Genomic DNA, 25647 nt, shown 5'->3' on the forward strand with positions numbered 1-25647 from the left:
GAAATGACTAAATCCAGATTTAACCCTGCCATTGGAAAGAGGAGCCTTTTCCCTATCCATAGATGTATGATTTGGCCATAATAAGGTCAAGGTCAAATATGAATTTATAATTAAAATCGATTATAATTTATTACTGTATCTACAAATCCTTCTGTTTAATCATCTTCCCTTTATTCATTTGCTTAGATTTTTTATTTTATTTACACTTGATCTCAATAAGGTGGTGAATGAGCTCAGTGAGCAAGCTCGGTTTGCTCACAATTGTAACAGTGTTATTCACCGGCACAGATGCAAAACAATATCATCATTTATATTCTCCTTTTTTTCATTACAATTTACTCAAGCCTAGTAACCGACACAATATTTCTGACACTGGGAATACATACCCCCAGGTCCCTAGATGTTCCTAGAACATGCAAATTGACCTTGTAGAAGTGGAGCAATCTTCCATTTACTTAGGCATGTACCTTTAGTCGACATTTCTGAAAATAGGGCTACAGCTTAACAGGACCATTGGTTTTCGGGTTGCTTCGCTAAAAAGATGAAAGGTGACATATTATGGGAAAATCACTGCCTAAAACTGCCAAGTTTGTGAAAGTATTTTACTCTTGGTTGTGGGGTAGCCAGACGGGGAAGGAAATAATTAATTTAAAATGTAATGTGTGCTCTACCCATGACACATGGTATATTCAATACATGGGAAGAAATAGGTGCTGTAAAATAAATAGTTAGATTTAGACAAGTTGTATACAATTGTTGAAAATATACTTAATATGTCACCGTAAGATATAATCCATTAGATATCTAACCTGCCTCTATGTGTGGAAAAGGTAGCGGTTAGACACAGCTCTATCAAGACCCTGATCTATAATTGAACATATCATTAGACTTTATTATCCATCTGTGTTATCGGATTGTAGTACTTGAAGAAGTTCTCAGATATTGGTGTTTTAGTGCAGTACGGGTCCAGTATCCGCTAACGGTATTGGTCTGGGTACGCCCCTCACTGCAGTGTTTGTTTAACTGTGAGAAGTGATTCTGTGCTGAAGTTGTGTCTGAAATAAGTATTTCCACCATTTGGGGAGCGATCGATCTTGCATCCCTATCGGAAATATGAATGGGACCAAATATAAGGTCTTTGCTGGACCCCCCCCCCCCCAACTCAGAAAGCCTTTAGTTAGGTTACCCTTAAAGGTGCTATAGATAACAATTCAGCCAATTAATGTTGCACTAGAGCACCAGCGTGTTATTTATCCAATCAGGTGCGTTCCACATGGGGAAATGGGAAGTGTTCAACATAGACCCTACAGTATATTTGGTACATTTCCATAAATCCCTTCATATTTAATATTTTCTATGTTGGAAGTGCTAACTTTACAGCCTCCAAAACTGCCTCAGATGTCAATACTCTCATTGTATGCAGTAGCAAGGACTGACCACCTCCATCCTAAAGAATGTAAGATTCAGATTGATGCATAAAATCAGGTTTTCTTATCTTGTCAAGCTGATATCTCTTCAGAAGGTTAAGTTACTTATTACAGACACGGAATGCTGTTGTGTCAAAAATACCTTTATTTCATGAAGTACAATCTGTTACAACTCAATCATTTCAACATGAGCTGGTGTCTGTTTGCACTGTATTTAACTCGTTTTCTACAAAAACAAATAAAGTTTTTTTTTATCAGTACAATATCTCTTGCTTTCATGTAAATAAGGTAACTGAGAAATTATAAAAGTTATGACACGTATGGCTTCACACCCACATGTTAATGGTTCTTTATTCATAACGTCTATAAAAAGAGACTAGGTAAACTTGGTGAGGGGGAAATAAAATCTATCCTTTTATTTATAGCTTGCTATTTACTGTTCAGCGATGGATGATGGTTTACCATTAGATAACATGAGTTTGGATGATCCTTTCCCATTAGATAACATGAGCTTGGATAATTGTTTCCCCATTAGATAACATCAGTTTGGATAATTGTTTCCCATTAGATAACATCATTTTGGATAATTGTTTCCAATTAGATAACATGCGTTTGGATAATTGTTTCCCTTTAGATAACATCAGTTTGGATAATTGTTTCCCATTAGATAACATCGGTTTTGGATAATTGTTTCCCATTAGATAACATCAGTTTGGATAATTGTTTCCCATTAGATAACATCAGTTTGGATAATTGTTTCCCATTAGATAACATCAGTTTGGATGATGGTTTCCCATTAGATTCCCACTAGACTTCTGTTCTGATTATTACATGAAATTATACAATGTGATTTGAGCAGGGGTCATGGAACGTGCTCGTCACCACCATGAAACCATGTAAACTTTCGAATCAAGTAAAAAAGATAAAAGGTTCACATAACACCAGCATCATGTTCAAGTTGCACAGAAGAACAGTGTTTGTGATGTAGCGTCAGCAGGCAGGATTCTGGTGTGTTCAGTCGGTTCCGTAAAGTCGTAAATTTATCATGTGACCATGTTGTGTATATATATATATAATACACGACGTGATAGCGTTGGGTCATAAAGTCAGGACCAATCAGATTATTCAACTTTTCTTTCATGTTGCAGGTGATTAGATGGATTCTTATGAATCCTCAGGCATGTCAGCATCATATTTCTGATGTATTTATGTTCATAATAAAGTATGTTTGTAAGTTTCTAAGTATGGTCATTGATATGTCACAACTCGTAAAAAAAGTATCATGGAAATTAAATACTTAAAAACTCAAGAGTTTACCACAGATATTTACCACTTGGTCGGCTGTTCCGAGTGCAATTTCCCGGGTGGTCAAACAAAAAATATCAACTTTACGAGTTGACGAGAAGCATTGAATGAGATTAATCTAATGCTGTCTGGTTGACGGTGGGACTATGGATGCCACGTTGCTGCCACCTCTCTAGGCCTAAAGTATTGGCTGTACATATGTATCAATGCCCTCTGGAACACTGCCGTGATGAGATGGCCAACATTCTAAAGATCAGCTGGCAAACTGAAGAACCACAAGTTACTAACAGCCACAGAGAGCAGGGCTGCGGAGCAAACATGACCACCACTAAAATATCTGCAGTGTCTCTGGGAGCGAGACGGCCTCGGGGAGGTCATCATCTGGACTTGGCTTTGGTTGATTCCTGAGGAATTAGAAAATACAAGTCTTGAGCAAAAAATTCAAGGAACACGCCAACATTATGGGAAATGCAGACAAGAAGATAGATACCAATTTCCTCTTGTTCGTTCAGTAGAAAGCTATCCGGCTGCAAAATAGCCTAGATTAGCACTAGGGGTGGGAATCACCAGAGGCCTCACGATACTATCACGATACTTGAGTCACGATACGATAGTATTGCGATACTAAATATATTGCGATATGCTGAGTATTGCGATATTAATATTGCCATTTATTACCTTTTTTCAACTGCAAAGTAAAACTTTGTCAACATGTTTTATCTAATAAAATAAAGTTCAGTCTGTTCATCTCACTTTGATAATTTCTATTGCAGAACATGGTATTTTCTCAAGCAGACAGATGTAAACACTGTAATCTGTGTTGCATGTACCTGACAAACTGAACTGTTTGTATTACAGTCATATTCCAACTTAACTGAATGCACATGTGTGTGTGGACTACTGTTACAGGTATTGAAATGAACAATGCAACTTCCTTATACAATTGTTATTTAAAAAAAAATTATGAATAATTAAATATCGATACTTGGCGTCCCTGTATCGATACAGTATCACCACGCAAAGTATTGCGATACTACTACGTATCGATTTTCCCCCCACCCCTAATTAGCACATGAATCGAAGCGAATACGGATCAGTTAGCCTAGCGGTTGGCCAAAAACACCTCTCCCAGAGTTTTAAGCTAGACTAGTGGTCCGTCTCTACTTCCATTCATTTGTGAAAGCTGGATAGCTTTCTACTGAACGCACAGAGGGAATTGATATCTATCTTCTTGTCTGACTGGCCCATAATGTTGTTCCTTGAGTTTAATTTTCTATTCATAATCACTATCTAAAAAACTGACACATGCTGTTACAGAATTATCAATATGAAGGAAAACAGAATACTATTAAAGGTAGAGCATAATTTATGAATCTTGACTTTTGTTTAATAGTTCTACGTTTGGGAACAGAATGATCTGGAATCTGTTTGAATAATTTATCTCAGATAACATCCCCTTCCCCTACAAAATGGAGATATAGCATTCCGGTATATAGGTCTTGAACTCTCCTTTACATAAAGGTATGGTATTTCCATACCTTTTTGGTAATTGCCATGGAAATACCTTGATATTACCATAGGTATCATGGTTGGTAATTGGATTATACCATGGTATTATGTACAAAAGTGGTACCATGGCGATACATTTTACCATGGCAGATTATACAATCGCTGTTACCATGTTAAAACTGAAATGACCCTCTAACTACTGTGATCGTTTTTTGTAAGGGACCAGTCCTCACCACCGTCAGATGTCCGTTCTTGGCGCGGTAGATCATGGACTCCTGACCGCTCTTGAAGTCCACAAACCCTTCTCTGCCAGGCTGGATGTCGAACCGAACACTGAAAATAACCACAGACTTACCAACAAGTCAACGGCAGGAAAACATTTTAGCAGCAATTGAAAGTGTGAATTAAATCAGCAGCTGTTGTACCTGCCCTGCACCACGTTGATGGAGCTGTGCGAGTTTGTGATCACACTCAGCTTGGTCAAGGCCTCAAACAGGTAGTCACACTGCAGAACCAGGTCCCCCTGGAGGGCAAACACTTTGTGATCACACTCAGCTTGGTCAAGGCCTCAAACAGGTAGTCACACTGCAGAACCAGGTCCCCCTGGAGGGACAATACTTTAAAAACCTTCTCTTTCTTTCTCCCCTTTAATTCTATTGGAACAGTTTATTATACAGTATTCATTCTTCCACATTTTTCTTGTGGAAGTACGTGCACATTTTCTTTTCCATCCTGCTTGTGCCTAAGCCCTTCACCTCAGCCTTGAATGACACCATTCACGAGGTGTTTTTGACCTGATGTATTACCAGCTTGTTGAGCAGCACAACAGAGGTTAACTAAAGCTTTTCATGTCCAGAACCTTGAAATTAGGTCTGTCCCGATTACCATTTTTGGGCTTCAAAGCTTCAGTAGTATCAGTGTTATCTGTGAATAATTGAAGCTTCATTCTTACTGCGCACAAAGTGGAGCTAGCTAGCAGAGCCATGGGGTATATGGATTTTCTAAAGGTTTTCATGAATAAATGTCCTTGTCTGAGAAGAACTGATTTTCAAAATGAATGTTGGATTATTATTTTAAAAATTATTTCTTATGCTGATGTAGACACATTTCTTGTAATGGTGGAAAAACGAATCATTTTAATCTTTATTTTGACATCAATTACTATGGCAGGATTGAAGCTTAGAATGTCTGAAGCATTCGGGTTGGCCATACTTGATGTAGTAGCACATTACACTCACTACCCTCGACCCCCTACCTTCTGCTTGTTGTCATCACAGGTCACATGGACAATCAGGAAGTTGTCACTCAGGTTGCTAACCGACACACCTAGGACAACAGACAGATGTTAGAATGGACATCATCAGTATACAGCATGATAAAAACACTGATTAGCTTAGTCTGAACAGCAAGAGGGATGTTATTTCAGGATGAAACATACAGCAAGAGAGAAAGGTACTAAGTAAAGGTACCAAGTCATAGTATCATGTAAAGGTACGGTACAGGGGTAGAGTTTTGAACACCAGAGGGAGTGATAACACAGGTTTGCTGTCCTGCCTAATGTGTAGGCTACTGTCAGCTGGTCCTTGGTACAGTAGGCTAGTGACTTGTCAACACAGTTGGACTTTTTTTCTTTCCCACAGACAGTGGATGATCTATGTGTATGTTGTGTGAGTGTGTTTGGATATTGGTCATTTTAATTAATGGTAATAGATGGTCTTTGCATTTGTAAGATATTATAGGTATATGTTTGTTTGCTTGGTGAGAGAAGATATGTGTGGCTGCTGCCTGGTGGAGATTTGTGCTCTACTCAGCACACCTTTCTAGTTGAAATCTAGTAATCCATGCATGAAAACAATGATTTTTGTCAGCAAATCTCTTAGTTACAAGATTGTGTATTTAAAATGATAATTTTGGTGAAACAAGACGAGGCATTTGTTTTGGGGGAAATTAAGGGTTTGTTTAGATTTTTTTATTTTTTTTTACTCAATTTAAGGGGACCCTCATTTTCAATTACGCTGAGTTTACATGATGGCATCAACAAATCCAAACACATACACAAATGATAAATATAAATACTAATAAACTAATAAATAAATAAAATTAAAACGTATACAGCAGAAGGAACATACAGTAGTAGCAGCATCATACAATAGAACAGAATCAAGCTAAACAACTACAGGTCAACAGTGGACAGCCATTGATCTAAAATTTTAATAAACAAATAAAAACAACACATGAGAAGTTTTATCAAACCTATTAACAAATAATTGAGGATGAATATACTCCCTGTAATAAGCAGGGTCAAGGTGTGTGGCAGTACCTTTCAGAGCCTTGTATTCTATCCTCTGTTTGACCTTGGTCTCCTCCACCAGGTAGGCTGCTGTCTGGGAGAAGATGAGCTGTCTAAAACGAGGCCTGAAGCCGTTCCTGTCATACTTCACCACTGGCACGCTGTACTGTGGGAGGGAGGGTTGGTCAGGGTTAGTTAGTTCTGTTTCATGCTAGCTGCCGCTCAGCATCATATTGCATAAATCTCGCTTCAGTGGATTTACACTGAATAAATTTCAAAATGTACCTTTACATGCCAGCATTCATCTGGCCACACCCCCATCCGCTTACCTACATAAGCGGGGGTGGGACCACACACTCATCTCCTTCTCAAATTTCATCCACAAGATAGTGCCTGTATACCACCACTTGGCGAGGAAGAAAGTATTAGCTGGAGAAAGGAAAACAGAAGAACAAGGAGATACGTTGACATTATATCTTTATTTTCTCTCTCACTATTTTTTCGAGAAAATACGGCGATATTGTCTTCGTGACTGGAGTGTCTGGAAGATGATGATCATTCTAAAACCTCCACCGGTTTTTCGTATTAGGGGCTCGCGTCGCTAATATACTCCCCAAACTGCAGTCCTCCTTTGCTGCGCCTGGATGGGTTCGACCCTCCTGCTATGCAGCTGGACTGTGGAAGTCTGTTGTGAGGGACTTTTGGTTTTTCAAGCCTGGGTGAGTAATGTTTGCTTGCGAGCACCACTTGTCTGTTAGTGCTATGGGGGCTAGCTGACAATGTTTACGAAAACCGGCCCCAGATTAGGGTCCTCTGTTCAGCCTCTTAGGCGACGGCGGAGGATCTTGGTTTGAAGTTCATTATAGTCAACTAGTGGGCCACGACCAGGAACTGGTGATCCCAGGATTCTCTGGACGAGTGGATGCTTCTCTGTCACCGTGTAGGCCCCATTTTTCATATACAAATGAGAGTATACCCTAACGAGGAAATGTGGGCATGGATGTTCGTTATCGGAAGATCCATGTTCAAGTCGGCTGCAACCCAGATGGGACTTGTGCTGGCTCCGCCGGATGTCTGATAAAATCACCGTTGTAAACTGTGTTGACATCTCTTTTTCTCTTCTCTCTTAAAGGTGAGGAGGGTTTCAGACGGCGGCCTGTCGGAAGTGTGGCTTGTTATATCGTTGTGTACAATTTCAGGTGATAGCTGCTTAGCTTGCGTGCTAGTTGTGGCCTACCTGTTAGCCGCGCAGCTGTTAGCTGCGGCGTTAGCTCGCTGTGTTTACCAGGCTGGTATACGTTAGCTTGTGGCTATCAGCCGATCGGCTGTTAGCTTAATGCTACACTGTTGAACGTTCTGAGACTATAACATGCTTTAAACACTCTGACTACGACGTCATCTTTGACAGAGGATGTTAGTCGAACCTACCGGGAGCCCGGCCGGCGAGGACTGCGTCAACAAGAGACTGCAGTTCGCTTGGTCTACGCACACGGTAGGAAAGGTCCTGACCAGACCTTAAAACGCGTCTTCTTCCTTCCCTTCTAATGTTTTGTAATAACGATGTTTTCCAAAACGGGTGTTGCTGCAATACATTTAGGATACGACGCGAGTTGTGTGTGAATTGTCTTGTCACTGGTATTAGCTTCTCCATGCAAATCGGGTTTTTTGTTACATATGTAAAAATGATCTGGTTTGTTGTGTTGAGAAACATCATGTGTGTTCATGTACCGTGTACTCACAACTAAGGGGGTTAAATTAACCTATAAAGCTATGCTTAGTGACATATGAGTGAAGAATGAATTATTTTCTCAGCCTGTAATGACAATGAACAGTGTGTTCACATATTAACAGGTTTACCTGTTCAACTGGCCGTATTAAGGGTAAGGTAGAAGGGGTGTTCCCCCCGGTTCTCTGGGGACTTCCCCACCCTCCTCTCAGACATGTTGTTTACAATATATTGTGTCACTGTGTTGTGGGATACGATGTAACCCTTAGCTTGGTTGCTGGGGTTGTGCTAAAACCGCTTGAGAAACTATATTTTCCTAAAGAAAAGATTGTTTGGTCACTTTTCGTGTGTGCTTAGCAAGGCCTGTGGCCGATACTAATCCAGAATTGTGTATTCTCTCATTATGAAAAACGGCGTTCCTCTGTAGAGTGTATTTGCCATTTTTTGTGGTGATAAAGGGTTGTGTGTGTCTTGTGATCTACAACTGGGTTAGGTTGGCCACAGAAGCACATGTGTAAGTCTGGTACCGGGGCTCTTAAGGGGGCCCTCTCTATTCTGTGTTTTTTCCTTAGTAAAAATCAGATAGCAGGTTAGCACATGAGCTGTGTGAAGCTGTTAGACACTTCATGTAGCTGACTGTGACTGTGTCATGCTCTTTTTAATTGTCATTACATCGTATCATGGGTGTGGGGTCGTAAAGGGGTGAACTGGTAATCCTTTCCTCCCCTTTTGATGGGGTTACAACCTCCTGTCCTTCAAGGTTCCTGTCACGTTGCTGTTCGGCACGTTACAGGGTAAGAGGGGGGGGGGGGAGTTTCCTGGTCCCACGCCCTGGAATATTGGGCGTGTGCACCGCAGAAATCCCCCCGCCATAGAGTACGTCACTGTGCGCGTCTCTGTTGGTAAGACTTCCGTGAGCTGTTCAGGTCCATATGATGGATCTGTTTCAGGGAGTGGTCAGGGCTCCTCCTCACAAAGCTCCTACTCGCTCTGTGAGTTAGGACTCTCCTTCCCTGTGAGGGAGCCTCCTCAGAGTTCAGAGCCTCCTCCTCAGATTGTCAAGGTGAGTAGAACTTCAAAAAGGAGTCCTGCTCTATTGTGTGTGTATTCGATTCAATTCGATTATTGAGTGTGTATTGGTTCAGTGCCTCCTCCTTGGAGAGCCCTAACCCACAATTTTACATGGCTCAATGATGCAATATATTCTTTTCTATCTATAAAGCTCGCGTGGGAAGTCTCTCTGGGGATTTCCGTCTCCTCCCTATGGGAGGGTGGTGGGATGTAAAAATGTAAACAATTTTTACCCCCAGCGGCGTCACGAGGGATTCATGTCAGTCTGTGTTCTTTCTTTTTTGAATAAAAAGAGGAAGGTACATGAAGCACGACGGCTCCGTGTCATTCTCCCAGGCGACTTGGAGGAACAATGTTTGGTGTCTTGCTAGACTATCCATTGATGTGTTTGGGTCTTGACGCATACATAGTGCTGGCTCAGGTGTGTTTCTGTGACAGAATCACACAGGGGCTAAGTGCGCCTTGGTTGCTTGTTAAAACAGCGTTTTTATAGGGCAACTGGGATGGAGTTTTGTCTCTTCCGAGCGCCAGTTTACTAGGTTGTCTCGATGAATTCTCGTTCATATCTGGGGGATGTTAACGGAATAGATCTGAACATAGGTAGAGGGGTCTCACGCCCTTGGGGTGGGCCACTGAGCACGGTCTAAATGGGGACCGTCTGGGTGGCGCCCTCTTTTCATGTTTTAGATCGACACGCATACCTACCCCCTCTCCTGGAGTGGGCATGTCGGCGTGGTTAGGACACGGGACTGGTCTGGTCACGCTGGTCCAGGTCAGTTAACCCGTTGTCCGCCGGGGATGCAGATCTGCTGTTCTGGTACCCTGAGGGACTTGTGCTTTTTTCGGGGGGGAAAATGCCAGGTCGGTCCGGGTGTCACAGGGTTAGGCGCTATGGAGACCCTTTGTTGGGTGCATATTGTACTCTGCACTATCGTAATGGCTTACGGCCATGCCAACCTGTACACGCCCGATCTCGTTCATCTTGGCCGCTACGCAGGTTCGGTCCTGGTTAGTACTTGGTTGGGAGACGGCCTGGGAATACCAAGTGCGGTGTGCTTAGGGCTGGTTCTCTTTTCTTCGCCCCTCTCTCACGCATGGCGAAGAGGGGGCTGTTGGGGTGGTCTTGGACCTCCTCTGGTAACCCTGTGCTTCCCGTGCCGCCGGGCCCAGTCCGAAGTAAAGTTTCGTTGATACCGTAGGCCTGGGATAACCCTTTTTTGTACTGCGGTATAGCCAGTGTATGCCCGCAGGTGTGTTTTGGAGTTTTTTCTTGAGGGGTTATAGGAACAACAACCGCATCTGGTAACGACAGGGTGGTTGGTTCCCTGGTGTGTTGGAGCAGAGTCAACTCCCGGGTTACCCGGTTGAGTGTGCCCCTGCACGTTCATGACGTCTGCCAATCATGTCAGCCTTCTCTGCCTCGACCCCTCTGGGTGGGTTTTTTTTAATGGAGGCTTTGTCATGCAACAACGCCAGCATACGCCCCTTCCGCCGGGGGGGCTGTTTTCAGCGGACTCCTTTGGCGCCTGTCTCGTCCGCAGTGCTCCAGGCTCAGGTTACAGCCTGTTGCCTGGTTTCCCCGGTGCGCTGCCTGCTTCCGTTGGTTAACCTTTTTTGTGTGCTTACAGCCATGCTGACTGCCTGTTCTGCAGGGTCAGTGTGCCAGGCGGTGTGCTATTGGGGGGAAAGGGCCCGCTCTTGGAGGGGCCTTATCCGAATACGCTGGCGATGTGGGGGGCGGTGTCACTAAGTGACCACCTGGTGGGGTCTTGATGCCTGGCGTCATTGACCTCTCCGGGCCCCTGTTTTCCAGGGGATCCAGTCCCTTCAGTGGGTCTGGGTCTTCCTTCGCGCTCCACTGCTACGGCCTTGCCACGGGGTTGGGTTTGCTCCTGACCCCGTGATTTCTGGGGGCAGTAACGAGGTTGTTCCTTCCGTTCGTTCCCGGGTGGCATGCGGGTTGTGCGTGTGTGTAGTCGTGGGGTCAAGCCACGGTCTGCTCACCCTGTGCGTTGAGTTGCTTGAGTGCCTCTTCGCACAGTTGGATCCGTCGCCCTCCCGTGAACCTCCAATAGGGGGGGTATCCTCCATTAGGGAGGGTCGGGGGGGCTCGGTCCTCCCCGGTCTGATGGTTGTGGGGGGCCTCAGCGGGGTTCATTTGTCGAGCTTCTAGCTCCCGCTCAGCTCCTGCTATGCAATATGACGCTGAGCGGCAGCTAGCATGAAACAGAACGTTAGGTTATGTATATAACCAAGTTCTGTGAATGCTAGTGACGCTCAGCGTCTAGACGCCGCTGCGGCCCTTGATTTTTCATTGTGGTGAAATTTGTTGGGAAGGAGATGAGTGTGTGGCCCCACCCCCGCTTATGTAGGTAAGCGGATGGGGGTGTGGCCAGATGAATGCTGGCATGTAAAGGTACATTTTGAAATGTATTCAGTGTAAATCCACTGAAGCGAGATTTATGCAATATGACGCTGAGCGTCACTAGCATTCACATAACTTGGTTATATACATAACCTAACGTTAGTTAGTTAGTTAGTTAGTAGGAAGGGGTCGTTAGTAGGAGGGTTGGTCAGGGTTATTTAGTAGGAAGGGTTAGTTAGTAGGAGGGTTGGTCAAGGTTAGTTATTAAGAGGGTTGGTCAGGGTTAGTTAGTAGGAGGGTTAGTTAGTAGGAGGGTTGGTCAAGAGGGTTGGTCAGGGTTAGTTAGTAGGAAGGGTTAGTTAGTACGAAGGTTGGTCAAGACGGTTGGTCAGGGTTAGTTAGTAGGAAGGGTTAGTTAGGAGGGTTAGTTAGTAGGAGCGTTGGTCAAAGTTAGTTATTAAGATGGTTTCTTAGGGTTAGTTAGTAGGATGGTTTAGTTAGTAGGGGGTTGGTCAAGGTTAGTTATTAAGAGGGTTGGTTAGTTAGTTAGTTAGTAGGAAGGGTTAGTAGGATGGTTGGTCAAGGTTAGTTATTAAGAGGGTTGGTTAGTTAGTTAGTTAGTTAGTTAGTTAGTTAGTTAGTTAGTTAGTTAGTTAGTTAGTTAGTTAGTTAGTTAGTTAGTTAGTTAGTTAGTTAGTTAGTAGGAAGGGTTAGTAGGAGGGTTGGTCGAGGTTAGTTATTAAGAGGGTTGGTCAGGGTTAGTTAGCAGGAAGGGTTAGTTAGTAGGAGGGTTGGTCAGGGTTAGTTAGTTAGTAGGAAGGGTTAGTTAGTAGGAGGGTTGGTGAATGTTAGTTATTAAGAGGGTTAGTCAGTGTTAGTTAGTAGGAAGGGTTAGTTAGTTAGTAGGATGGTTAGTTAGTAGGAGGGTTGGTCAAGGTTAGTTATTAAGAGGGTTGGTCAGGGTTATTTAGTAGGAAGGGTTAGTTAGGAGGAGGGTTGGTCAGGGTTAGTTAGTAGGAAGGGTTATTTAGTAGGAGGGTTAGTTAGTAGGGGGGTTGGTTAAGGTTAGTTATTAAGAGGGTTGGCCAGGGTTAGTTAGTATGAGGGTTGGTCAGGGTTAATTAGTAGGAGGGTTGGTCAGGGTTAGTTAGTAGGATGGTTGGTCAGGGTTAGTTAGTATGAGGGTTGGTCAGGGTTCGTTAGTATGAGGGTTGGTCAGGGTTAATTAGTAGGAGGGTTGGTCAGGGTTAGTTAGTAGGATGGTTGGTCAGGGTTAATTAGTAGGAGGGTTGGTCAGGGTTAGTTAGTATGAGAGTTTGTCAGGGTTAATTAGTAGGACGGTTGGTCAGGGTTAGTTAGTAGGATGGTTGGTCAGGGTTAATTAGTAGGAGGGTTGGTCAGGGTTAGTTAGTAGGAGAGTTTGTCAGGGTTCGTTAGTATGAGGGTTGGTCAGGATTAATTAGTAGGAGGGTTGGTCAGGGTTAGTTAGTAGGATGGTTGGTCAGGGTTAGTTAGTAGGAGGGTTGGTCAGGGTTAGTTAGTAGGATGGTTGGTCAGGGTTAATTAGTAGGAGGGTTGGTCAGGGTTAGTTAGTAGGAGAGTTTGTCATGGTTAGTTAGGATGGTTGGTCAGGGTTAGTTAGTAAGAGGGTTGGTCAGGGTTAGTTAGTAAGAGAGTTTGTCAGGGTTAGTTAGGATGGTTGGTCAGGGTTAATTAGTATGAGGGTTGGTCAGGGTTAATTAGTAGGAAGGTCAGTCAGGGTTAGTTAGTAGGAGGGTTGATCAGGGTTAGTGAATAGAAGGGTTGGTCATTTTCAGGCTTCAGTAGTAATTATCCGTGAATAATGAAAGCTTCATTCTTACTGCGTGCACAGTAGAGCCAGCACAGGTAAATGAGAGCTATGGGGTAATCACCATGACAACAATCGAAGCTCCAACGCTTTTTATAGGATTCAGGTCAGCCCTATATGTGGGAGACCCAGGTTCAAATTCATATGGGCTACAAGGACAGTTAAAGGGGAACTTCGCTCATTTTCAGAATTCATACATGTTACTCCTATGGTTTAACATCCAAAATGAACATGAACAGTCCAAAAACTACAGTGCTACAACTCAAAGGTGATGTCATCAGGTATAAAGTCTGAAGCTGCTCCATAGACAATTCATTGGTAATAATAATAATCAACTTTATTTGTATAGCACCTTTCATACAAGAATTGCAGCTCACAGTAGCAAAAAAGACAGACATACAAAATTGGCATAAAATGAGCACAACATTTACAAAAAAATGCAGACATAAAATAAGCATAAAATAGACAGCAGCAAAACAGACAAAGTCAAGTCAGGGCAAGGCAAGGCACAGAACATCAAATCATACAGTTCTTCACACTAGGATCCAACATCCCAATAGGCCTGCCTGTTTACGGTTCGATTATCACCGATATACATCTGTAGCTCAAACCACCCACATTCCCATTAAGGACAGTAGTCATAAATCAAAAATATTATGCACAATTTGCTTTAACCCATAATATTATCTTTAGTGATTTTATTACCACAGGGCCTTTAACCCACAGTAACAGGGCCTTTAACCCACTTGTTATTGCAAAATGAAATTATATGTACTATTTTGACACCAAGAGACTCCTGGAGCCCACACTGTCAATATGATGTATCCCCCCGCCGTCGCTGGTACAGTATGTCACCGCAAGCTTGGGTGTGGTTTAGGTATCCCAAAACTCTCACCCTTCTGCTCGGTGGTTTGGACCCGTGGTCTCGCTAGGACAAGGCTAACGACACATATAAGAGTGAAATAGAATAGAAAGTAAAAGAATAGACATTAAAGACAGTATTCACAAATCAAAACATGAAGCATTATGCACATATTATCATTAGTGATTTTATGATCACAGGGTCTTTAACCCACAGGGTATAGGTGACACTGAGAGCACGCAGGATAATGTTCTGAGTATAATACAGGTACATTTTCAGTTTCATAACTGAGAACGCTACTATAGAATAATAATCATTTGAGTAATTGGGAATTCTGTGGATCCACAAAATCACTCTCCCATTCATTGTCCATAGGGCATCTCTAGACTTTATATACCCATGACATCACAAGTTTCAGTCTTATTGGAATTTTGAATTTGGGTGGTGTTTCCCTTTAATTCTGGCATCCCAAAGCTACCTCTACAGTACACCTGCTGGCAACACAGCGCAGATCCACCCTCCTCTGCACTGCACTTATTCTTACAGTAGTGATACACTGTGAACGGACTCCCAGCAACAAGATGTGTCTGTTTTCAACTTGTGTTAGTCGTTAGTTTACCTTGATACGTTCGTGCCGAATCACCTGAAGGATTTTGATGTTGATGTCCTCCTCACCTGCACAACATAACAGTAGCCCCTCAGAACATGTCAACGTAGAACAATAGCATACATTAATCACACCAGCACATCCGTGTACTGGCTTATTTTTTTTGCCACATCTACTTTTGGGGGGAAACGCTGTTCTTACTGACCACCATTGTATTTAGCCTGGTATAAAAACCATTGACAGAACGCTTACCTTGTTTAAGCGGTAATAGGTAATAACTATTTCTGGGCCTTGATAGTCTTCAGCATGATATCTATTCCTGTGTTTTGTCCTAAAGTTGTAGTTTATGAACAAACAACATCTAATCCCTGTTTATTCCCTGAGTTGTTTTCCCTAAAAGTAGTTGTGGCACGACCAAAATAGAGGCGTGGCGATCAAAAGTCAGTTTGGATGACACATTGCCGGTCTGATGAATAGTGCTTTCACTGCCAAAGAGAGATCATTTGACTAGATGCAGGATACTATTGTAATCACTCTCATACCTCTACTGTATAACATAATACTGACTGTATTTATATGCACACGATATTCTGGTATGTATTAAAGCTGCTATAGATAACATTCAGCCACTAGATGTCGCACTAGAGCACCATCATGTAATAATCCAATCAGGTGCATTCCACGTGGGGAAATGGGAAATAGGGAGGGGATACATGTAAACAATAGCATTCACTTTGGACCCGCCAATATTTAAAAAATGAGAAATGAATCAATATTTTTTGGAAGAAAGAAAGCATTACTTTTATTCTGCACCTTTTCTTTTTTTCTTCATTTTTCTACCATTTTCTCCCCAATTGAGTCATTATGCCTCTTCCCCGCGTATGTGTGTCACAGTCCTGGTCGCTGTGCTATCCTCTTGGTCTGGGGAGGGTGTAGACTGCTTCTTTTCACCCGATAGCGGTGGTAGGTGAGTGCTTTTACCTCTACACTAAACTTAATTATTAATCACCATGGAGGTATTATTCCACTACATTTGACCCATCATAACCAGCTAGGTGCAATGGGCAGCCACAGACAGGCATCCGGGGGAACCAACTCCAGTTGTAATGCCTTGCTCAAGGGCAATTGCAGGAGTATGTACCCAGCATGAGTGTCTTTTGGTTAAGACGTATGACATAAGGTGTTATCCAGAACGCTGTGTGCATGAAAAGCCTCTTCTTAACATATAAAGTGTGTCTGGTCTTACTGATCCGGGTCTCCAGGAAGGGGAGACACACGCTGAAAGGGTAGTTCTCCTTCCTTCCTCTGAACATGGAGCTGGTCAGACCTTTCAGCTGAAGCTACAAGCAGGGAGACACCACTATTATAAATGATGTGTCATTTTAAACACCACCGTTGCGGTGTTGTGTGTTAAACTGTCATACCTGTGCTTTTCTCTGCGGTGTGACGCCTCGGACATACTTTCGTACCAGGTAACGAAGGTGGAACTTCTTCAGTATTTCAGAAGCCTGTCGGAACACATTTATTTTATTTATTTCATTTTATTTGACTATCAAACGGCCAGTCGAATGTTTATATGAGGTGAACTGAAAATGCATCACTGGTTCATCCATTTCTCATGATTTTGGAAAGATTTGACTGCAATACAAGTCAATAAATGGGTGTTACAAAGCACAGTTCATTGCCTAATGATTGTTTCCTGTTGATACTACTAATATACAGCTACAAAATAAACCTAATAAAAATAAACTTGTTTATTTTAATAAACTTTATTTTTACATATACTCATCATATTCAAACCTATTTACCACTCATGATATTCTATCATATTTACAATATTTACCACTCATCATATTCAAGCCTATTTACCACGCATGAAATATGATATTCTATCATATTTACCACTCATAACATTTTACCACTCATCATATTCAATTATATTTACCACTCATGATATTCTATCATATTTACCGCTCATAATATTTCCCACGCATCATATTCAAGCCTATTACCACTTGTGAAATATGATATTCTATCATATTTCCCAATCATCATGTTCAATTAACTTGAGAATGAATGTATGTCTCCATTCCTTTTTTTGTTTACATTTGAATTAAGGATTGGGTCTTTAACGGCGGGTTAAACTATAATAAAGAGCCTTTCACCTGCTGCATGATGGGTGGAGGGGTTAGCCAGGTGTTCTTCTCTAGGACGGTCCCTGGGAGGTTCTCTTTGAGTCGTAAGAGGTAGCTCTGTCTAACGAATGCCAGATACTCGCTGTTGTCAACACAAGCCGGCTGATTCCTGGTCATGAAGCCTTTAATGAACCTACAACACGCCAAAAGAAATATTACTTCATACACAGGCTTAATTTCATTGTTTAGTGACTCTTCTAATAAATAAATAAATAGAATAGGTGCATTTATATAGCGCTTTTATCCAAAGCACTTTTTACAGTTCCTCACATTTTACACATTCACTCACACATTCACACACCGACGGCAGAGGCAACCATGCAAGATGCCAACCTGCTCATCGGGAGCAGTTAGTTAAGTGTCTTGCTCAAGGACAGGTGCGGGAATCGAACCGGGAACCTCCAGATTATCAGATGGCTGCTCTACCTCCCGAGCCACTGTCGCCCCTACTATTACAACAATTACTACTATTACTGCTGCAACTAAATAATACTACTATTAATAATAATGCAAGCAAGCAAACACAACAAAAACAAAGCACATAAAGAACATTGGGTCTCATTCTCCAACGGACTTACGACAAAAAGGGCTTTCTCTTAGGGCCATTTGAGACCTTTTCGGGCAAGACATGAATATAGACAATATATTATTAATTGTCGGAGCCATTGTCGGAGGCGACAGTGGCTCAGGAGGTAGAGCAGTCGTCTGGCAATCCGGAGGTTCCCGGTTCGATTCCCGCTCCTCCCGGGCAGCGTGACGAGGTGTCCTTGAACAAGACACTTAACCCCTAATTGCTCCCGATGAGCAGGTTGGCACCTTGCATGGTTGCCTCCGCCGTCGGTGTGTGAATGTGTGAGTGAATGGGTAAAATGTGAGTAACAAATTGTAAAGTGCTTTGGATAAAAGTGCTATATAAAAAAGCAGCCATTTACCATTTACCATTATATTGTGGGAGCACAAGAAAGGATGAAACGGGAGACTGTAGTCGAGTCTTTCCTTTTACTTCCCAACATAAATTACATACATCCAACAGAGTGCAGAGACGTTTAACGTTACTCCTCGTACTAGTGACATCAGCCAGCTGACAGCTGACATAATGGTAAGTTACCAAATACACACCCCGTTCCCAGAATCCCCAGTGTTAAAGGAGCCCTCACTCCGCTCCTAAAGTCCAGTGAATGGCTGCACCAATTGTGCGTGATAAATGAGTCACCACAATATGTGTTTTATTGGGACGGTTGGTGAATCCCAAAATCGGCCCGAAAAGGTCTCAAATGGCCCTAAGAGAAAGCCCTTTTTGTCGTAATGAGACCCATTGTTATTAGTCTGTCACGTGACATAACAGGTTTGAACCCTACTTCATGTCCGTAATCTGTGAGACTGACCTCTTAATGACCTTCACAGCCCAGGCTCTCTTCTTTCGTTCTTTCCTCGCCATCAGCCCTCTCCAGCAGGTCTCTATCTTAGTGGCTAATCAGAGACAATGTAATAAATAATAGTATCATGTCGCATAGGTCTTTATCTTAGTGGTTAATCAGACAACGTAATAAATAATAACATTATCATGTTAGGTAGGTCTCTATCTGGCCACTAGGGGGCCCCTGGACAAGACAGTGGTAACGGGCCCCCTGTCTCTCAGGGGACAGACATAACTAGGGGGTATAATAAATATAATATATAAATAAATAAATATATAAAGAAAAATGCTTGCATGGGCACATATTCTAATTGAAATGAGTGAAATTATGCATTTAATTATATACACAAGAATCTCTGTGTAGAGGGAGCTCTGAATCCCTAATGGTCCGGGGCCCAGGGCATCTACCTGGTATGCCCGGTCAGTAATCCAGGCATTTCTCTATTTTAGTGAATAGTAACATTATCGTGTTGGGTAATCTCTCTCTCTCTCTCTTTTCTTACAGTATGTGCCAATTAAGTTTCATCATTATTATCAATCCCACATTATACCCATTCTAAACATATTCGTTTTGATAATGCTTCATGTAAAAATGTCTTTCTTAAAACGTTTTAGAAATTCCAGGTGTTCCTGCCAGTTGTGTTTCTACCCACCGGCCTCTCTCTGTCTGTGGTAATCTCCCTTCACCTTGTAGCCTTTGTACTTCGCCTGGATCCTAGTTGCTGCAACAGATAGTCCAAAGTTAAAAAGGAACAACACCCCATTTAATAATTCATACAAAATTACCAACTCCCTCCCAAATCCAAAAACCAGAGTGCTAAAACATTGGTATAAAGTCTGAAGCTGCTCCATAGACAATGAATTGGGAGAGATGGTAAAGCTCCAAACTTTATACCAGTGTTATGTTCACAAATACTGACAGAACATTCCTAGGACATCACACCCTGATGAGTGATGAAGGCAGGGGCCGGCACATGGTGATACTAACATAGTCCAATAAATATATATTTATTTACAAAAAATGGACTGCATTTATATAGTGCTTTTATCCAAAGTGCTCTACAACTTATGCCTCACATTCACCCATTCACAAACCGTGAATGCGCCAACCTGCTCATCGGGGGTTAAGTGTCTTGCTCAAGGACACGTTGACACCCTGCCAGCAGGAGCCAGAATCAAACCAGGAACTTTCTGATTAACAGACTACCGCTGTACCTCCTGAGCCACTGTCACCCCCAGGGGCAGCCAACATTCCAACATGCTCTGTCTCCAGAGCTCTGCTGTATCGGGGCCTCGAGAAACAACATGTTCTGTGTCTCCAGAGCTCTGCTGCATCGGGGCCTCGAGAAACAACATGTTCTGTGTCTCCAGAGCTCTGCTGTATCGGGGCCTCGAGAAACAACATGTTCTGTATCTCCAGAGCTCTGCTGTATCGGGGCCTCGAGAAACAACATGTTCTGTGTCTCCAGAGCTCTGCTGCATCGGGGCCTCGAGAAACAACATGTTCTGTGTCTCCAGAGCTCTGCTGCATCGGGGCCTCGAGAAACAACATGTTCTGTGTCTCCAGAGCTCTGCTGTATCGGGGCCTCGAGAAACAACATGTTCTGTGTCTCCAGAGCTCTGCTGCATCGGGGCCTCGAGAAACAACATGTTCTGTGTCTCCAGAGCTCTGCTGCATCGGGGCCTCGAGAAACAACATGTTCTGTGTCTCCAGAGCTCTGCTGTATCGGGGCCTCGAGAAACAACATGTTCTGTGTCTCCAGAGCTCTGCTGCATCGGGGCCTCGAGAAACAACATGTTCTGTGTCTCCAGAGCTCTGCTGTATCGGGGCCTCGAGAAACAACATGTTCTGTATCTCCAGAGCTCTGCTGTATCGGGGCCTCGAGAAACAACATGTTCTGTGTCTCCAGAGCTCTGCTGCATCGGGGCCTCGAGAAACAACATGTTCTGTGTCTCCAGAGCTCTGCTGCATCGGGGCCTCGAGAAACGAAGATTATCCTATAACCCTAGTTATACGAGTACTAGTGAGCGCTCTGCTCTATGGGAGATCCCTTGTTGCTTAGGGCAACCTGAAAGAATTGAGCTACAATGCACCTGCACCTGTCCGGCCACGCCCACTCTCACCCATGCACTTAAGCGAGGGGTGTGACCGTACTTCCGCTCTTCCCTAATCTTTCACAACGGAAGTGTTTTTGCTACAGGCACACATCAGCAGTGATAGTTAGTGTATTTTAGTTTAGGTTCTTATGTTGCAATTTTTTTGTCAAAATGGCATCACCACCGCCTGGGAAACGCTAGCGGTCACCGTCACAACCTCCTCCATACGCCACGGGGGCTCCCTAATCCCACGTTTGTGGCGAGGGGGTGAGCTCCAGCGGCATGCAGAGCATTACACATCGGTAAGCTTTATGTCCAATTATCACAGGTTAGAAATCGACAAAATGCCTCTTTAAAAGAGAAGGTTCAGGTCGATTGATCACTAATCAAACTCCCTTTTAGGACATGATGGTAATAAAAGGCTCTGATCAATAGGATAGGCCTAAACTTTACATTTAAACGTATACCATTCAATTAATCGTCTCACCTAGTTCATGTTTGCAGACCTCAAACGCATCTTCTGTGGCAAACAGGGTCCTGGGGTGACGGATAAAGATCTTGGTCCTTTTGAAGGGGGGGGTGGGGGGGGGGGGATAAAAACAGTGGCAACTAAGATGTACTTCTGATGTTCATGCGAACATAGTGGAATGTCCCTTTTTTAACGGGACAGGTGGTTATGGGATAGAGAACATAATGTAATGAAATACAGAATACGGGTGTTTTTGAAAATAAAGAAAACAGTTAACGAAATGGAAGACTGGATGAGTCTTCATCTGTTGATTACTTGTCTTAATCATGAGTTTCAGGCAGGGGCATAGCAAGACATGACAGGCCCTGTGTACAAGAAACAATCCAGACCCCCCTCCCCATCTGTGACTCATATGTATGCACCTCCAAACAATATAACAAATCAATTGACTTATAGTATACATATTATATTATACTGCACATCCATAGTGGAAATTATTATGTCATAAAAGGACACTTTTGCTTAAGTCTCAATAGCCTTTCTGAACATTTAAAACAAACCTTTTAGTCCAGACCCTCTGAGGGCCCTCCCCCAGAGTGGGGCCCTGAGACATCAGCTCCACTATTCCCCCCACTTTCAGATGCCCCAGTATGCCCCTGGTTTCAGATAGCAATGTTTCACTGCTGTCAGTCCGGTCTGATACTGGGTACCAATCTGACCTATTACTTTTATTTTACAGCACATAAGAAGAAGATTACTTTATTGTGGATTTACATTAAACATGTCTCTCCATATACAGTAGTAGGGGTCACTGGACATCACTGATTAAGGCAGAAAGTGGCTATGCTTTACCTGGACACAGAAATCGATATCCTCCTCTGGCCTGGAACTGACCTGACATCTGATGCCAGTGACAGGACAGTCCTGGTGAGAACCAATGCTGTCAGCCTTTAGTGTACGTTTCCTGTGTGAACAACGCTTTGTACTTCCTACCTGTCAGACAACTCTGGTGTCACCATTCCTTCACCTAACAGTCCTCTGGTGTTACCATTCCTTCACCTAACAGTCCTCTGGGCCCAGTAGTTCAAAACGTTTAATCCCTATCTGATCGGACCAGATTCGGATTTTGGGTAGTTTAAAACCAAAACACAGGATTAGGATCACTTTGATATCCGATCAAATCAGAAAATCAATCCAAGCTTTAAGGATCAAATCTTCAAAATGGGTAGTTCAAACCGACAACACAGGATTGGGATCAGTTTGATCCCAAAAAACTGGATTATCTTGATCCCACCTAAATGTACTATACAATTTATTAAAAAATATATTTCAATATAAATAAGATGGCAAAGTTTGTTAATAATAGACACTTTTTAGCCTTCATGGTAAATCTATTTTATTTTTTTATTTTTTTTTGCGTTTGTTGTGGCCTATTTTGTTTTCAACCAAATGTTGATGACATAAATGTATATGCTCATAAAAGTATCACAACAAAGATTGTCAATCACAAATGTAATTTAGATTACAGAAAAAATATCTTCCAGTCCAAGTCCATCATCTGTCGTCACCTTCAGCAAACTGAAACCTCACTTAGAATTCAGCTCCTCAAAGCATGCCTGGATGATCCAGCTGCCTTTGAATTAATGTTTTTTTTGTTACCCTAGTGGGGGTATTTTTTCCATTGTGATTTTATGTCCTTTATGTATTTAAAAATATAATTAGACAGTATAGATGTCTCTGCAATGTGGTCTCTTGTCTTCCTTGTATTCGTTTTCATATCCACTAGATGGAGATTGGGATTAAAACACTGATATTCAGGATCTAGTCATTTTGAAAAGTCTGGATCTGGATCAGGGTGATCCTATCCTGAATTGCTTTGAAATACTGGGACAAAATCTGGCCAAGTTGTCTGATCCTGAATCACAAAAAATCCAGCACCCCTTCCCTGAAAATAGTTCCACTGTCTGTTCCTATCTATGGGTACAATACTCAAACAAAATCAAACAGTGTGGAGGAAGATCTGGCTAAGCAGGACTGTGTTAACCCCAAACCAGGGCCGTAAAAGTGAGGGGAATAGTGGAATAGTACCCAAGGCTCCAAGCAGGGGCTGGACCTTCAAAGAGTCATGGACACAAATATTTACAACATTTATTTTTTTATAAAGTCTATGGGGTGCGGTTGGGGAGGTGAGGGGGGCCCAGAGACACATCACATGCACAGGGCCCAGAATGTCTTGGTACGCCCCTGCCCCAAACCATCCGCTAACAGCTGCTCACCGCCCCATCTTGTACTCATTAGGTTTATATCCCAGGTGTTTGACCAGGAGCTGGACACCCTCCTTTGCCGTGCCTTTCCAGTTGGGCCAGGTGTCCGGACACAGAGGCTTATACCTGACAATACAGGCACAACATACACAACCCACAGATTATGCATCACACACACATATATATATATATATATATATATATATATATATATATATATATATATATATATATATATATATATATATATATATATATATATATATATATATATATATATATATATATATATAGGATTCAGATAATTAACAGATAATTAAGGTTCTTTTGAGGACATCCACATACATTTCCACCACACTGCCGGCCAGGCTCACCCCTGACAGCTCACGTACTCTCTCTACGCTAGGCAACTCCAAGGACAACGTAATATTTCCTGAATATATTCTTAGTTCCAGAGCAGTGAGATAAGCCTTTGCTACCTCTGGAGGAAGATCTCGTATCTCCGGCGGTAAGCGAAGCCAGCCCGCCGGACCCTCAGGTGCTCCATCAACCCCAAGTACTTCACCTGGTGGCGGACTAACACGTCGTCAAACTTTCCTGCGATAGGGGGGGGGGGGGGGGGGAGAGGTGTCACAGAGATATGCATGAGGTTAAATTAGGGTCAGGCTGCCACAGTAATGAATCCTAAAGACTCAGTCCAGACTACAACCTACAGGACATGTGTTTTGGATCTGTCTGGTGTTGTTGGGGAACGTCACTGACTGAACATGTTGCTGATAAAACATGTACAGTAACAACATGGAGTTAGGGTTGTTATGGTTAAGGTTAGGGGCTAGGGAATGTATTGTACATCAATACAATGTCCCGTGTGTGTGTGTGTGTGTGTGTGTGTGTGTGTGTGTGTGTGTGTGTGTGTGTGTGTGTGTGTGTGTGTGTGTGTGTGTGTGTGTGTGTGTGTGTGTGTGTGTGTGTGTGTGTGTGTGTGCGTGCGTGCGTGCGTGCGTGCGTGCGTGCGTGCGTGCGTGCGTGCACATGTGAGAGAGAGAGAGAGAGAGATAGGGTGTTGTGACTAAAGGCCTCACCTGGCTGCTTGCCTTCGTTGGGTTTGATGCAGCGGACATACGAGGGTTCTTTGGACATGAGGATGTCAGTCAGCCCTGCCAGGCTGCTCTTAAACTGAGTCACTACCTGGAGAGGAACGGTAACCCTGTTACACACCTGGATTCAAACCCAACATCTACCCAACAGAGATATTAGACTTACTAGGCTTCAGGCCAAGAGATATATTAGGCTTACTAGGCTTCAGGCCAAGGAAGATATTAGAGTTGCTAAGCTTCAGGCCAAGAGATATATTAGGCTTACTAGGCTTCAGGCCATGGGAAATATTAGAGTTGCTAGGCTTCAGGCTAAGGGAGATATTAGTCTTACTAGGCTTCAGGCCAAGGGAGATATTAGACTTACTAGGCTTCAGTCCAAGAAAGATATTAGGTTTACTAGGCTTCAGGCCAAGAAAGACATTAGGCTTACTAGGCTTCAGGCAGGGCTACACTAGCAGGAAATGTGGTTCAGCATTTTATTAACCAGTCACAGCAAGTAGTGGATTCAGAATTTCACCAACCAAGTACATTTCTTAGCAGCTAAATTTAGATTAAACAAAAGCAAAAGCAGTATGAAGAACTGACAGACCTACTGTGCCAGCTACAGCCAATATTTAGCTAGTGGCAAGTGGTAATTTCACAACATGATGGATGTAGCCATACCATGATGTAATTATACAATCGGTGGGCTAAATATCATTCATTTTGAAGGCACATTCACATCAGATGTCTTACTGTCTCAGGCCTCTTCTTGCTGTCGGGCTCAGTGGGGGGGAAACAGTGTTTGATGATGCTGTTCGTCGACTGACGCATGACCTAAGAAGCACAAGATGATTTGGGAAGGTACATATAATCTGTTAAAAATTACCGATTGCTTGTTATTAGAAACATCATCTACTGGAATACACATACTAAGTAATTTGGTATGCAATCACCTAGTAATCATCTAATCAACTTTTAGATTTATTTTTCTCCAAAATATGTAAAATATAAGGTTAAATAAACAATTTACTTTGTTATTTGAGCAGCATTATCGTCTTCATCATCATCATCACCACCCTCCAGTATAAACCATTATTTTGAGATGTTTAAAAGTA

The 25647-nt window shown here is 42.7% G+C and overlaps 1 protein-coding gene across 1 annotated transcript in view; it reads right to left on the reverse strand.

Annotated features, from left to right (window-relative positions):
- Positions 1-2889: 2889 nt before the first annotated feature.
- Positions 2890-25647, reverse strand: part of LOC311236664 (unconventional myosin-Ih-like) — a 128774-nt gene continuing 106016 nt past the window's right edge. The window contains exons 17-32 of the mRNA XM_084324374.1: positions 25286-25366; positions 24536-24641; positions 23933-24050; positions 23466-23579; positions 21208-21284; positions 19277-19345; positions 18592-18676; positions 17177-17339; positions 16436-16519; positions 16258-16351; positions 15024-15079; positions 6562-6697; positions 5497-5567; positions 4667-4764; positions 4475-4574; positions 2890-3136 (exon numbers count right to left, since the gene is read on the reverse strand). Coding sequence (XP_084180500.1) covers positions 3110-3136; positions 4475-4574; positions 4667-4764; positions 5497-5567; positions 6562-6697; positions 15024-15079; positions 16258-16351; positions 16436-16519; positions 17177-17339; positions 18592-18676; positions 19277-19345; positions 21208-21284; positions 23466-23579; positions 23933-24050; positions 24536-24641; positions 25286-25366 — 1479 coding nt within the window. The 3' untranslated portion in view covers positions 2890-3109. The remainder of the gene's footprint in view (positions 3137-4474; positions 4575-4666; positions 4765-5496; positions 5568-6561; positions 6698-15023; positions 15080-16257; positions 16352-16435; positions 16520-17176; positions 17340-18591; positions 18677-19276; positions 19346-21207; positions 21285-23465; positions 23580-23932; positions 24051-24535; positions 24642-25285; positions 25367-25647) is intronic.

This window comes from Notolepis coatsorum (assembly GCF_963971535.1).
Source record: "Notolepis coatsorum genome assembly, chromosome: 11".
NCBI classification, from domain to species: domain Eukaryota; kingdom Metazoa; phylum Chordata; class Actinopteri; order Aulopiformes; family Paralepididae; genus Notolepis; species Notolepis coatsorum.